The sequence below is a fragment of the Thrips palmi genome, unplaced genomic scaffold, assembly GCF_012932325.1.
Source record: "Thrips palmi isolate BJ-2018 unplaced genomic scaffold, TpBJ-2018v1 HiC_scaffold_5, whole genome shotgun sequence".
In the NCBI taxonomy this organism is placed as follows: Eukaryota; Metazoa; Arthropoda; class Insecta; order Thysanoptera; family Thripidae; genus Thrips; species Thrips palmi.
This window is the reverse complement of record NW_023144632.1, coordinates 9761869-9774799: the sequence shown is the minus strand read 5'-3', so window position 1 is coordinate 9774799 and position 12931 is coordinate 9761869. Positions and strand designations below refer to the sequence as shown.

The following is a 12931-nucleotide window of genomic DNA, read 5'->3' as shown; positions in this document are numbered from 1 at the left end:
TGACTATAAATTGTTATAAGGGAATAAGTAAATAACAAAGTAGAGATTTAGTTTATACAAATACTTCTTTATTCCTGACTCACATCAATATTCAAAGTTTGCAATTTCTTGAAGGTGGGAACAGGAACCCAGGTGACGAGGGTGTAAAGCTTGTTGGGAGAGTCCTCATCCTCGTTTCTCCTCCGGGCAAGACGAACTCGGATTCTGAAGGGAACGTTCCTAAAGAGAAAAAAAAAAAAAAAAAAAAAACCATTAGTGACACAGAAATACAACACAATTCTCCCATAAAGGAGAATCAGATGCAAGAATCCATTAAAAGTGGCTAGCTAAAATTAATCCCACAAAAGACAAATCATAATTTTAAAAAATTTAATTTGTTTTTTGGGATAACATATACAAACAAAAGATTGATCTCATCCATAATCACTGGATTTTCTATAGCAACAACCAATCCTTTAAAGAATTTTTGAACGAAAGCACCATGAAAAGACTTGTCAAGCTGACACATTTTGTGGGTATAAAATGTAAGTTTCTTCCGGTATTAAAGAAAGACTGACAGGTGGTAAGTTTCCAAATAGATTTTCTACCCCAATTTCAGATCTGAAGATGCAGAGCCTTGAGCCACTGCTGAAGGGAAGAACTAAATTGGCAAAATGATGATTTGATAGTAAAAGGATGGGCAATAAGGAGAACACATTCAGTGCAGCATGATTCCAATTCAGTTTGAATTCCAAACCATGCAGCCAGAAAAGTGAGGGATGCTGTGAGTTTATGAAAGTGAAGCATAGGGTCAGAATACATCAAGCAGAGCCAGTCTTGCACTTTAGGAAACCCTCTTGGGTGCAAATTTATGCCATCTAGTTATTTCCAAACACAAGGAACTCCAGTCATCAGGAGACGAAATTGATAACAAATTTACGGAGTGGATATGAAAGAATGCATCTAATTGAAATAACATAAGTAGAGAAAGAAAACAATGACAAAAAATTGCCATTGCAATAACCAAAATCAATCGGCAATAAAGTTAGTGGTAACTAACTGTCAATGAGCACAGTCCGAGAGACACTTCACACAAGGCATTAACTCGCAGTCATGACAGTTCAGCATACATGACGGAAGAGAAGCAAGTAACCGCACACATTTGCGGTTGGTTCAATGGAGGTGACAGGAGGCGATACTTACTTGATACCCCTGGACCAGAGCTGCTTGTTCAAGTGGGTGTCCACCCTCACGTCCTCGGTGCCCATCTCCTTGGCGGCGAACTTGCGGATCTCCTTGATGGCGCGGGGAGCGCGCCTCTTGGCTCCGACTCCATAGAGCCTCTTGTGGAGGTTGATGGAGTACTCGCGGGTCACCACCTCGTTGATAGCGGACTTCTTCTCCCTCTTCTGCTTGACCATTGTGAACTGCAGACAAAGAACGCATCCGTTAGCAACTGGCAAGAAGTCGAGTGTCACCTAACCTGTCTGGGCAAGGAGGCACTGCACAGTGCAGCGAAAACCCATCCGGCGAACCAAAAGAAAGGAGGCAAGTACAGCACAGCAAGTTGCGCCGGCTTTTTAGGGGCAACCGAAAGACAGATCTCGCAGCGGGGCGCGAACGGGACACTAGCCGAGAGGAATACACCGAAACCAACTAGGAAACAGGCCAAGCTTCAGAAACGAGAATCAGCCGAGGTAAACATAACCTTATAGTTTGGTTGCCGGACAGCGGGCTAACGAAAATTTGGACTGGTAACGTACGAATGTTAAAAATGTATTTAAGAAAGATAAAAATTCGTTGCAAGTATGAGTCTTTTAAGCAGTGGGTAGGTTATGATGCATAAACGTAATCCAACAACATAGTGTCCCACGTTGAACACAGAGATCTACACACGTACTTGGAATGAAAGTCCCAGAAAATATTGAGAGCAGTGGTTACTTTGCTCGAACGTGTGTACGTACAAATAAGTAAAATGATCGGAAAAGTGCCAAATTGGAACAAAATACAAGGGATTGAATCGGATAAAATTAGGAGAGTTCTTACCCGGTTTGCACCACCACGGTGTCCTGGCCGAAAGAAACACAAAATGGACGCTGTTTCCGTATCCGCAACAAGCCAACGAGGCAGCTATGAGAAATTTTCTGATCACATCTCTCGCTTGGCTGTCGTCTGCTAGTCTCGCGTAGATTCTTTAAAACTCACCGACCGCATGTTGAGGCGGCCACATAAGTTTTGAAATCTTTATTTTAAACTCAAATCATTATTTTTGTTTTGTTTTCAGCTTGCCCTGGCGTTTGGTGTTCGTGCTTTCGGTGCCAATGATTTCTGTACAGTAGCGCAAACCGATTTGTTTTGTTTTCCGAGTTTCTTAAAATAGCTAGTCATCAGTGAAAAATACGGTTGGTAATTTTATGGCACTTTAACTTTATTATTTTGACGCACTTAATCGCGTTCCATCTGCGTGCATTTTATTTTTCTTGTACATTTTCGTTAAGGAGCTGCGACCATTTGCCGCCAGATGGCGCGGCGAGCGTCCGCTAGCCGCAGACTCGCTTCGCGCGCTTTTGTATCGTATTTCAAACGCTGAAACAGTCGACACTGGTGTCATGCAATGTAAAGCGCAAACAAGGTGGAATAGTTCGGCGGCTCGAGAAAACTCGAAACGAGAGTAGGAAAGGAATAATTATTTCGTCCAAACACTGGCGTCGCCGTGCTTTTAAACGAGTTGATCTTGACTCATTAATATTGCTATTGACCCAGAGGGCCAGAGGCCGTGCGGAAACACGCGAATTTTTCAGGGCAGCTTTTTCGTTTAACCAATAAATAAATACACCCGACGGACCAAAAATGGTGAAGAAAAAAAGCAAATCGTAATATTTTCTCCCGAATTTCTTGATAATTTTGAGCAAAAAAAAAAAAACGTAATTGGCAGAGGGCAAATGGAAAATTGACGCGATTCCTCCGTTTTCACGTGGCGCAGATGAGCGAGGAGCCAGGAGAGCCGTGAACGCCTGGAGCGGGAGAGGCCTGCAAGGTGCCTGCTCGTCGCGGGGAGGGGGTTTCGCCTTTTGTGTACAGTGCGTTGGACTCTGTGCATGACATCAGTTCAGTCTCCCTCCAGACCGCGGAGGAAGCGTGGCGCGAGGGGGTAAACACTTCACGAAATCGTGTACAGACTACTCGGTATTACGCTGTATTACGGGTGTATTACACGTGTATTACGGCCCTAGAATGCCAACATTTGGCACATTTGACCCAAAAATGGTATAACGATCACGTGTATTACGCGTAATACACGGTTTTTGTGTACAGGGTATTACGCGAGTGGTTACCCCCTCGGCGTGGCGTGTGAGGCGGACGCGGCCGCCGGACTGAACACTCACAACATTGTGATTCCACCGCCAAGTTACTGAATGCAGTGTAGTGTTTTGCTGCAGTGCTTTGCGTGCGGTGATCGGACGACCGGTACCTGACAAGACCAGCACACACCTGGAAAAAAGGGTCCAAATTGCTCCGTGACCGACGAGCAGGCGTGGCAGAGACTGGCGGGAAAGGTAAGCGACATGAAAGCTGATGAAAGCCAAGATAACCAGCGCCCGCCAGGTAGGCCACCCACCCGCCCTGCAACGATGTTGTGCGGAGGTGGGCGGCGCGCGGCGTTGGCCTTCCCGTGATGGGCATTCACATTGAAGTCATAATAAGCATTCGGGGGAAAGAAGAACAATCGAGGTGTGCTATTTAACTCGTTTATTTACTGAACTTGAGTTGAGCGAGTTGAAGTATAAGAACTTGAAGTTGAGTAGTGAGACTCACATCCCGCAGAGTAAAACATCAAGATGAGAAATATGGCTAATAAGCTGTCAGTGTAGGTCCGTCGGGGGGAGTGCCAATGGGCCTGCTGTTGCTCTCGCTGTTGCTAGTGCCGCAGCCAGAGCACGGCGGCCAGCACGGCGGCCAGCAGGCGCAGGTTGGGCAGGGCCAGGGCGCTGCTGGAGGGCCGGCCGGGGGCGTCCGAGTCGCGGGGGAAGGTGAGCTTGGGGACACGCCGCGTCTCGCCGATGTGCTGGAAGAACCAGGCCGAGTCCTTGAGCGAGCGGTTCAGCGTGCCGTTCTCGTAGTCCACGTGCACCAGGCCGAAGCGGCGCCTGCAACACAGCCTGGGGTGAGCTGGGCACAGGCGGGGTAAGAAAGCTTTACAGTACAAGAATCTAAAAAGTGCTCTGATTTGCATCAAAAAGAAAAATTCTGGGTCCAAAGCTTGAAGGGCAGGCACTCGAGAAGGGCCGAGAGTTCGAGAGCCGAACATTCAGCCACTCCTGGCCACTTGAGACAAAAGAAATGCAAGTCATATCCCTCCCAGGCGTATTCACACGTTATGCGTGACGATGACAAGGACTGTGTAATAAGGCGTGAAAATGCGTAATAGTACTGATGTGCAGTTCTAAGGTAATAACAAAAGGTAATAACTAATTAGCCGTAAACACAAATGAAACCTGTGGAGTATCCCTCTCGGCCTCATCAACATGTCGTGTTTTGTAAGGTTTAGAAAAAGAACGGTTTTGCCCCTCCCCTCAAAGTGAGTTTGACACCATAAAAATCATTCTATAATAACCCTCTTATCGAAAGATCCAATTCTGCCATCACCATGATGTGATTTACAACCCCGTGATGAAATTTAGGCAACCCCGTGCCTCATCACTTCATACCTTCAGTGTGAAAAGTTTCACAAGCGCATCTTAGTTTTCAGAAAAAATCAATCTAAGATAGAACGAACGGTATCAGTAAAGCCTGGGTGTAATCTCAGCGCAAAAAAGGCTCTCGAGGGCTTGCTTGATGGAGTGGACGATAGCTTCATGACGTTATGGGTTATTTTTACCGCGACAAACACTGGAAATACAACTTTAGGCACAAATGTCGCACGGATGAATAGATTCGTTGATCCAATGAAGATTTTCAGTGATTTGAGGAATAGCAAGAGACTTGTTTCATAAAGCTATCATCTGATGTTTCCACATTTATTTTTCTGCCACCACGTAGGACATTGTTTGATGGTCAAAAGAGTGCGAGTAATGAAAATCATCTTTACGCTGATGCACTGGAAAAGCTGCTGCGCGGCTGGGACAACGTGCACCGCGCGCGGAACGGCAGCAGTTGGGAGGCCTGCTTGGGCCTGCCTGGCGCAAAGGCCCAACGGCCCAAACCACAGACAGACGTGGAATTGGCAGTCTGGATATAGCCTTCCGGGCCCGGCGCCGTCCTGAAAGGCCCATGTGTGTACACTGTACACTGCCATGCGCGCCTGCAGGCCACGGCAGGCCGGCCAGCAGAGGGCGCTGCTTTTTCGCTTGGAGCTTTGGAGCCTGCTCCGACCCGTTTCGCCGTTTGTTTCGCAGAGTGGCAGAGTGGACCGCTGTCGGCGCGGCGCTGTGCTGCGCTGTGCAAACACTCGCGGCCGCGTCCGCCGCGTCCGCCGCGCGCCGTGTTGACTCCGCGGGCTCATTCCCCACAGCGCCTCGTCGCTCTGTCTCTCTCGCGCCCCTGCGGGACGGCCCATGAGTGCGAGCGAGACGGAGCGGCGAAAGCCCTGTCCGGAACCAGCCCACTGGTGGCGGCCGGGTCGCAGGCTCTCGGCGCACGGCCCCGCCACAGCCGCCACGGCCACTGCAGGCGCGAGGATGCCCGCGTCATGGGACTCCGGCTGGTGTGGCTGCTGGCGGCGGGGGCGGCCTTGGGGGCGGCCTTCGGGGCGGCGGCCACCACCACCACCCCGGCGCCCATCGTCGTGGACCCGGCCACGGGCTGCTCCTGCACACTGCACGAGCCCTCCGTCCTCATTTGCTTCGACATGCTGGCCTGCGCTCGCTTCCCCGCCAACGTGACGGTAAGTCCAACAGCTGGCCTCCAGCGCGGCGTCGAACTGCCGCCGCTAAACCAAAACGCACTCGTGCTCCAGGTACCGTCGACCCGGGGCGTCGCCGGCCAAGACACGGCCACCATGTACGTGAGGGGCACGCGCATCGCGGTGCTGGCCGTGGGTGACCTGGCGGGCCTGACGCACCTCACGGAGATGGGCTTCGACAACAGCAAGGCCCTGACGCTGGTGGAGCCGCGCGCCTTCCAGGACATGCGCCACCTCGTCAACCTGAGCATGTCGTTCAACCCGAGGCTCACGCACCTCGACGCCGACGCGCTGCTGGGGCTGGTGGCCCTCCGCGAGCTCGTCCTGGTCCGCAACGGCTTTGTGACCCTGTCCGCCGACGTGACCCCCTCGCTGCGGCCCGCCGTGCTGCCCCAGCTGCGCGTCCTCGTCCTCGACCAGAACGTCCTCGGCGAGGTGGCGGCCGACGCCTTCCTGCCCATGGACGGCGCGCCGCTGCAGCAGCTGAGTCTGACTCGCTGCGACGTGGCCACCGTGCACCGGGGCTGGCTGGCGCCGCTGCGGCAGCTGGCCGTGCTGCGGCTGGCCGACAACGCGCTGAGCCTGGCCGCGCTGGCCGACAGCCTGGACCTCCTGCCCCGCGGTGGCCAGCGCGTGGCGCTGCGCACGCTGGACCTGGGCGCCGTCGGGATCAACATCGGGCTGCACGGCGTGGCGCTGCCGGCCTCGGCCTTCACCTCCACGACGGACTTGGGCGCGGCGTCCACCGTAGATCACGTGTCCGAGGCCCCCACCGTTGAGTCCAAGGCACGCCCTGACGCTCACATGGAGCTGCTCCGAGCCATCGCCAGGTACCTGTCCAGCGGCTGTCTGCGTCACCGCCACCGCGTGCCTCTCTCTGACATTGTGACACACTGCACCGACACTGTTTCTCGGCCCGCAGGTCAAGGGTGGAGGAATTGGTCCTTCGGCAAAACAGGGTGGAGCGCCTCTGGCCGTCGCTGTTCCCCAGGATGCCGCGCCTGCGGCGACTCGACCTGAGCCGCGTCGAGCTGTCCGAGGGGCTGCCCGGGGCGCTGGACGCCCACGTACTGCCCTCGCTGCAGGCCCTGGACCTGAGCTTCAACCGGCTGCGGGCGCTGCGTCCCGGCTTCGTCTCGGACGAACTGCTGTCCCTGGACCTGGGCAACAGCCTGGCCACGTACTTCGACGTGGGCGACAGCTCCTTCCGCGGCCTGCACCGGCTGCGCGAGCTGCGCCTGTCGTACAGCCGCGTGGTGCGCCTCACCAACGCCACCTTCGTGGGCCTGGACAGCCTCGAGGTGGGTCGCCTCGCCAGTCAAAGTTGAGTTTGCGCGTTCTGGACTTTAAGCCGATAAGCCTTTTCTCTCCGCCCCGTTCCGCCCCCAGGTGCTGGAGCTGCGCAACGCCACCATCTTCCAGCTGGACGACGGCGTGTTCGCGACGCTGCCGCGCCTGCAGCGCCTGGACCTGCACCGCAACGAGTTCCCCAAGCACGCCCTGCTGCGCGCCGACATGTTCCTGGGCCTCGGCCGCCTGCGCGTGCTGCTGCTGGGTGCCTCTGGTGAGCTGCCGCGGCTGCCGCATTGTCATTCAAACGAATGCGACATGATACTCGTCAGAACGTGAATTTTGTCACGTTCTTTTGAATGTGACGTCACATTCACCCGTCAGGTGCTTCGCCGCCCTGTCCCTCTGACACTGTGAGTGCGAGAGAGACAGGGCGGCGTTTCTCCGGGATGAGCCTGCTGTGCTTTGACGGCCGATGGCGGCCGATGGCGGCCGATGGCCTCGGAGCGGGGGAGTGACGGTGCTGTCGCTGCAGGGGTGCGCAGCCTGGGCACGGACGTGTTCCGCCACCTGCCGGCGCTGGAGGAGCTCGAGCTGCAGGACAACGCCCTGACGACGCTGGACGGGTGCGCGGCCTTCCGCCCGCTGCGCGCCCTGCGCCTCCTCGACGTGTCGCACAACCGTTTCGGCTCGTGGCAGAGCGCGCGCCTGTTCGACCGCAACGAGGCCCTGCGCGAGGTGCGGGCGGCGGGCAACACGCTCACCTACCTCAGCGAGGCCATGCTGCGGGACCTGGGCGGGCTGCGCGTCGTGGACCTGGCCGACAACACCTTCCACTGCGGCTGCGACCTGTTCCGGCCGGCCAGCGCGCTGCTCGACAAGGACAACGGCCTGCTCGAGGTAAGAGCGTCGGACCGCGCAGCACGGCGCCGCGCGCGTCCTTCAACATCAAACAGTCTGCTCTCCTGATCCCCTAGTACAAGTGCCTGTCGCCGGACCGGTGGCGCGGACGCAGCCTGGGCGAGTACGTGCGCTGGGCGGCCGACAGCGGCGACTGCACGCTGACCTCCGCCGCCACGAAGGCGCCGGCGACGCTGCTCGTGGTGCTGCTGCCCGTGATGCTGGTGCTGCTGCTGGCGCTGGCCGTCGTCGCCACGATGGCCTACCGCCATCGGCACCAGCTTCGCCTGCACTGGGACGCGGCCAGGCGGAGGAAGGCCGCGGACGGCGTGGGCAACTACCAGTACGACGCCTTCGTGTCGTACAGCAGCGAGGACCAGGTACTGTACCGTGACGCCCCCCTTGCCGCAGGGCCTACAGTTGGCCAGAAGCGGCCAGAAGACTGGTGGAGGCAGCCAAAACTATTGACGCGTTTCGAGCTCCAGAGTCGCTAAAAAGAACTAGAACTGAGCGTGTGACCTCACTAATGGATTCCTCGTTCGGAGAGCAACCCATAGGTGGGGCGAGGGGGGAACAGCTTCCCACATTCATTGTACAAAATTTGACCACATTCCCACATTCAGGTGGGGAAAACGCCTGTAAGTAGGCAACATGTGTGACAAAAACGCCAGAAATCTTGCACATTCTTGCACATTCACACAATCATTGTACACAAAATTTTACAGTGGGTCACCCCTCGAGGTGGGGTCACACGGTCGGTTCGTGTCCCATTTAGCGACTCTGGAGCTCAAAACGCGTCTAGAATTTTTGCCGCTTCCACCGGTCGTCTGGCACACTGTGGGGCGGCCAACGGGGTACTGACGGTTTCTTCCTGCAGGTGTTCGTGCACAAGCTGGTGGCCGAGCTGGAGGGCGGCGAGCCCCGCCTGCGGCTGTGCGTGTACGAGCGCGACTTCGCGGTGGGCGCGGCCATCACGGAGGAGGTGCTGCAGGCCGTGGCGCAGAGCAGGCGCGTGCTGCTGGTGGTGAGCCAGGCCTTCGCGCGCTCGCACTGGTGCGCCTGGGAGACGCACATCGCGCACCACCAGCGCCTGCACTGCGGCCGCGAGGACGCTCTGCTCGTGGTGCGCCTGGGCGCCGTGGACGAGGCCCTGCTCACGCCCACGCTGCGCTACCTCCTGCAGACCCGCATCTACCTGGAGTGGCGGCACGGCGACGACCGGGACGACCGGACGCACCAGGCCTTCTGGAGGAAGCTGCGCGCCGCCCTGGCGCCCTCGCCGTCGCGCAGTGCTGCCGGTGCCGCGGTCACGTGACCGGCGCACTCGCTCCGCACTTACCACCTGTCTCTCTCACACTCAGAGCGCGCCCCGAATAGGTGCGAGAGAGAGACGGCGACGAAACGCTGAGTGAGGAATCCAGTCGGCAGCGTGCTAATTGGCGGGACAAAGCTCGGACTGAGTGAGTCGTGGTGCCGAACAGGAAAGAGCGACGAACAGACACATTCGATAACAACGATTTAATTTAAATATATTATTATATACATTAGATACACGTCATTTTTATCACTCACATCTTCATTATATGTAAATTGTTCATAATTAAATACTCTGTGATTTATAATACTCTGATTTGACTGACAAAACAATAACAATTATAACATTCTCAATAACGATTTTCTTTGGCATTTAGGACACTTTAGTGAGATGTTTCCCAACACCTCACCTCACGCTTACTTAACTATTATTGAGCTACGAATGCCATTCTCGGCACACATCACATCACTTTCCTTCTCGGAATATAACTGCGATCCCCGCGGCCCCGCAGTCATGAATAAATCGTCATCAGGATCATCTGAAATGTGAGGGACGAACGTGTTAAAAATCACAGCCGTGTCGAAATTTCAAGTGCAAGCATGCAGCGAACAAATGCGAACCTCTTCAAGTGACAGCGGGTTTCCCTTCATTTTCGTGTCCAGACTGTGGTACCTCTCTGTAACCAAAAAGAAGCGTTGCAATGTCACCTCTAGATACACGGACTGTCAGACAGTCAGGCAGGCAGACAGGCAGGCAGGCAGGCAGTCCAAATCCACTCGACGGCCTGGCCGCTGCTGGCGGCAGATGGGTTGCCTGCCTGCGGGCTGCAGGCGGTGCCAGGGATTGTCTAGCTGGTCTTAGTCTACCGTCCACACTGTGAAACCAAGTGAGGAGAACTCCACACTAGAAATGCGGAGGTGTGGACTTCGCAGTCTTTGGAAGTGCACAGTTAGTTTTCAGTGCTTTGACAGAGTGTACTGACCGTGGGCGAGGTGCAGGCGGACCATGGCCATGACGAAGCCCTCGGCGCTGATGAGCTGCCTGCGGGCGAACCTCAGAACGAGGCACTCCAGCACCTTGTTGGAGACGGTGGAGCCCGCCTCCCACAGCAGCGGCCTGAGGTTGTACGACGAGGTGCGGGTGCTGTGCTGCTCGAACTTCTGGAACGCCAGCTGGCAGCGGAGCAGGCACAAGAATGAGATTCTTCATTCCGAAAAAAGGGACAAATTCAACTTCATCTTCTCTAGGGGTGTGCTTACTTTCCAGAAGTGGAGCATGTGCATGAGCACCGGGATGTCGCCGAGACTGATCCTGCCGCTGATGTTGTAGTCCCTCAGCATGATGAGGCTCTTGCACAGCTCCAGGCTGGGCTTCTCGGCGAGGTACGCTGCAACGGCAACACGTCAATGCCACACCTCGTGCTGCACGAAAGGAAAGGGCTCACCACGCGAACTCACCTCTCCAGTGTGACTTGAGTATTTTCTGCAGCAGCGCGACGTCCACTTCAGGCGGGTATTTGACTAGAAGTTTTCCAATGAGCGACCGCCCGTCCGGCTGCAACAGAAGGACTGGTAAGTCTCACCGCAGGCTGACTCAGCCGCTGAGCGCGCATCTACTCCCCACATCACTCACCAGCAAGATGGGCTCCTCTAAAAACTCGGCGGAAATGTTCCGAAAGACCATGTTGTCCTCGTTCACCTCCCTGACAACAGAGTAAAATGAGGCATGTTGAAACCGATTTGCAGCGAGTTACCACCCATGCAGGCACCGCCCCATAGATGCGCTGTGATTCCTTTCCAAGTTTAAGGTGCTCACCAGATGTTGGAGTGCTCGTCCGTGAGCATGCGCAGGAGGAACTTGCCCTCCTGGCCGGGCCGATCCGTCTGGGGCACCACGATGTAGTCCCCGGGCGGCAGCGTGAAGAACGTGGCCACCTCCCGGGCCACCGAGTGGTTCGTCACGTCCAACGGCCGCTGGAACAATTTTGCTTTAAATGTCGGCCTCTGTTTGAAGCTTCGATTCCACTCACCGCGGCAAGGCCTACCTGCTCCATGACGAACTGCGGGCTGAGCCTCGTCATGGCGTGCGGCACCTCGTACACGGCGAAGCCGATGGCGAACAGGCGCTTCTTCTTCTTGGTCTCGGGGGCGGCGGGCGTGGGCTCGTAGAACTGCGTCACCGACACCACCACGTGGCACTTGTTGGAGGCGGAGCGCGGGATCTGGATGTGGAACTGGGGGTTCATGGCGGTGGTGTCGGTGTAGGCGGGGCCGCCGCCCGCGTTGTAGCCGGCGCGCCACCGCCGCCTGGCCAGCACGGCGCGCCAGGGCTGCTTCGAGTGCAGCGCCGGCTCGCTCATCCAGTCGTCGGGGCCCACGTGCACCAGGTCCAGGTGCGTGAAGTGGCGCGCGAAGTCGTCGAAGGACATCCTGCAAGCACGGCCAAGCCAGGTTAGTACACTGGGGAGGGCAGCGTCAACATCAGAGCCCTGTCACTCCCGCCAAGAGGAGCCTGGCCGAAACGCCTGCGGAACGCAGCGTAGGCAACCCATCGCACGGCACCGCGCTGCGGTTGGCCTAGCGGTCGGTTCGCGGGCGGCGCAGAGCGAGGCGAGCAGGTCCGTCCGCGTGGCCGTGTCACACTGTCGCCGTCGCTGCGCCACCAAGCGCCAAATAACACCGCTCTCCTAATTGCGCGCGGAACGACACGAAGATGAAATAGTCTTTTTTGCGACGGCGGTGCCGGAACGGTGGGAACTGTGGACGGGAAGCGCGGCCATTACCGACCAAGACAACAACGTGCCATGCAGACGCGGCGCGCACGGGGCCTTTATCATTCGCAGTGCAGGCGACCCGACCCGCAGAGCGATTGCGCAAAGTGTCACTGGTCTGTCTCTCTCGCTCTCGTGGTTCGTCCCGTGGCGGCAGCTGAGGGCCGAGCGACGAAACGTCGTTCCGAATCAGCCGTCTCTTGCCCGGCGTGCCTCTGTGCGTGCGGACCGTGCGGACAGCCTCCCGGCCCAGCGTGCCCATGCCGGCCGTCCTAAGCAGACCGTCACGACTGGGGGAGGCGAGAGGAACCGGGTGAGGGGGACTTCCGTGGACTTCCTTATGAGGACCTCCCCACGCTCCGTCCTTCTAACCCAAGGCAAGACTGAAGAAAGCGAGCCATACAGCAAGCAGCTAAGAGAAGCCTATTAAAGGAGGACCTCAGCAGCAGGACCTTCCTCTTCGACTCAGCACAGGGGTGGCGCAGACTCGTTTCACACGGACGCTATTCGGAGAAAAACACTATTTTTACCACTGATGTAACGTGTCAATGGCCCTCTAGTCTCGATGTCGATAAGATAGAAAAGTGCACGATATGCCAAGCTATACACTCTCATCCCAGGAACGTGACACCACGTTGAAATGAATGTGACAGAATGTCGCGTTCCTTTGAACATTGTGTCACATTGATGCTTTTCTCCCCTAGATTGTGATTCCGGAACTGATGTTAAAGCCAAAGACTGCTGCTTAGCTACGACTGTGTGAAAAAAGCCTACC

General features: G+C 56.1%; 3 protein-coding genes across 5 annotated transcripts in view; 1 reads left to right on the top strand and 2 right to left on the bottom strand.

The window, feature by feature from the left end:
* Positions 1–46: 46 nt before the first annotated feature.
* LOC117651033 (60S ribosomal protein L31) lies at positions 47–2177 on the bottom strand. 2 transcript variants are annotated; one of them, XM_034394745.1, is made up of 3 exons: positions 2026–2177; positions 1183–1406; positions 47–219 (listed from the first exon to the last, which is right to left on the bottom strand). In XM_034394745.1, the coding sequence occupies exons 2-3, from the start codon at positions 1398–1400 to the stop codon at positions 69–71; spliced, it is 369 nt and encodes a 122-aa protein (XP_034250636.1). In that variant the 5' UTR covers positions 1401–1406; positions 2026–2177; the 3' UTR covers positions 47–68. The 2 variants fall into 2 exon arrangements, with proteins under 2 accessions (XP_034250636.1, XP_034250637.1); XM_034394746.1 differs by lacking the exon at positions 2026–2177 and adding an exon at positions 1880–2014.
* A 2258-nt stretch (positions 2178–4435) lies between these two features.
* LOC117651156 (toll-like receptor 2) lies at positions 4436–9618 on the top strand. Its single transcript, XM_034394960.1, has 7 exons — positions 4436–5863; positions 5936–6711; positions 6804–7182; positions 7271–7445; positions 7707–8071; positions 8149–8451; positions 8949–9618. The coding sequence occupies exons 1-7, from the start codon at positions 5669–5671 to the stop codon at positions 9384–9386; spliced, it is 2631 nt and encodes an 876-aa protein (XP_034250851.1). The 5' UTR covers positions 4436–5668; the 3' UTR covers positions 9387–9618.
* The window catches only part of LOC117651016 (calpain-9-like), a 63458-nt gene continuing 60101 nt past the window's right edge, over positions 9575–12931 (bottom strand). For both annotated transcript variants that reach the window (XM_034394717.1, XM_034394718.1), the window contains exons 7-14: positions 11431–11815; positions 11202–11359; positions 11019–11088; positions 10844–10940; positions 10646–10773; positions 10369–10558; positions 10007–10062; positions 9575–9924 (exon numbers count right to left, since the gene is read on the bottom strand). In XM_034394717.1, coding sequence (XP_034250608.1) covers positions 9898–9924; positions 10007–10062; positions 10369–10558; positions 10646–10773; positions 10844–10940; positions 11019–11088; positions 11202–11359; positions 11431–11815 — 1111 coding nt within the window. In that variant the 3' untranslated portion in view covers positions 9575–9897. The remainder of the gene's footprint in view (positions 9925–10006; positions 10063–10368; positions 10559–10645; positions 10774–10843; positions 10941–11018; positions 11089–11201; positions 11360–11430; positions 11816–12931) is intronic.

Coding starts and splice junctions, on each gene's coding strand:
- LOC117651033 (XM_034394745.1), bottom strand. CDS start 1,400: ATGGTCAAGCAGAAGAGGGAGAAGAAGTCCGCTATCAACGAGGTGGTG. Junction 220..1,182: donor CTCTGGTCCAGGGGTATCAA/GTAAGTATCGCC, acceptor TTTTCTCTTTAG/GAACGTTCCCTTCAGAATCC.
- LOC117651156 (XM_034394960.1), top strand. CDS start 5,669: ATGGGACTCCGGCTGGTGTGGCTGCTGGCGGCGGGGGCGGCCTTGGGG. Junction 5,864..5,935: donor GCTTCCCCGCCAACGTGACG/GTAAGTCCAACA, acceptor CTCGTGCTCCAG/GTACCGTCGACCCGGGGCGT. Junction 7,183..7,270: donor TGGGCCTGGACAGCCTCGAG/GTGGGTCGCCTC, acceptor TTCCGCCCCCAG/GTGCTGGAGCTGCGCAACGC.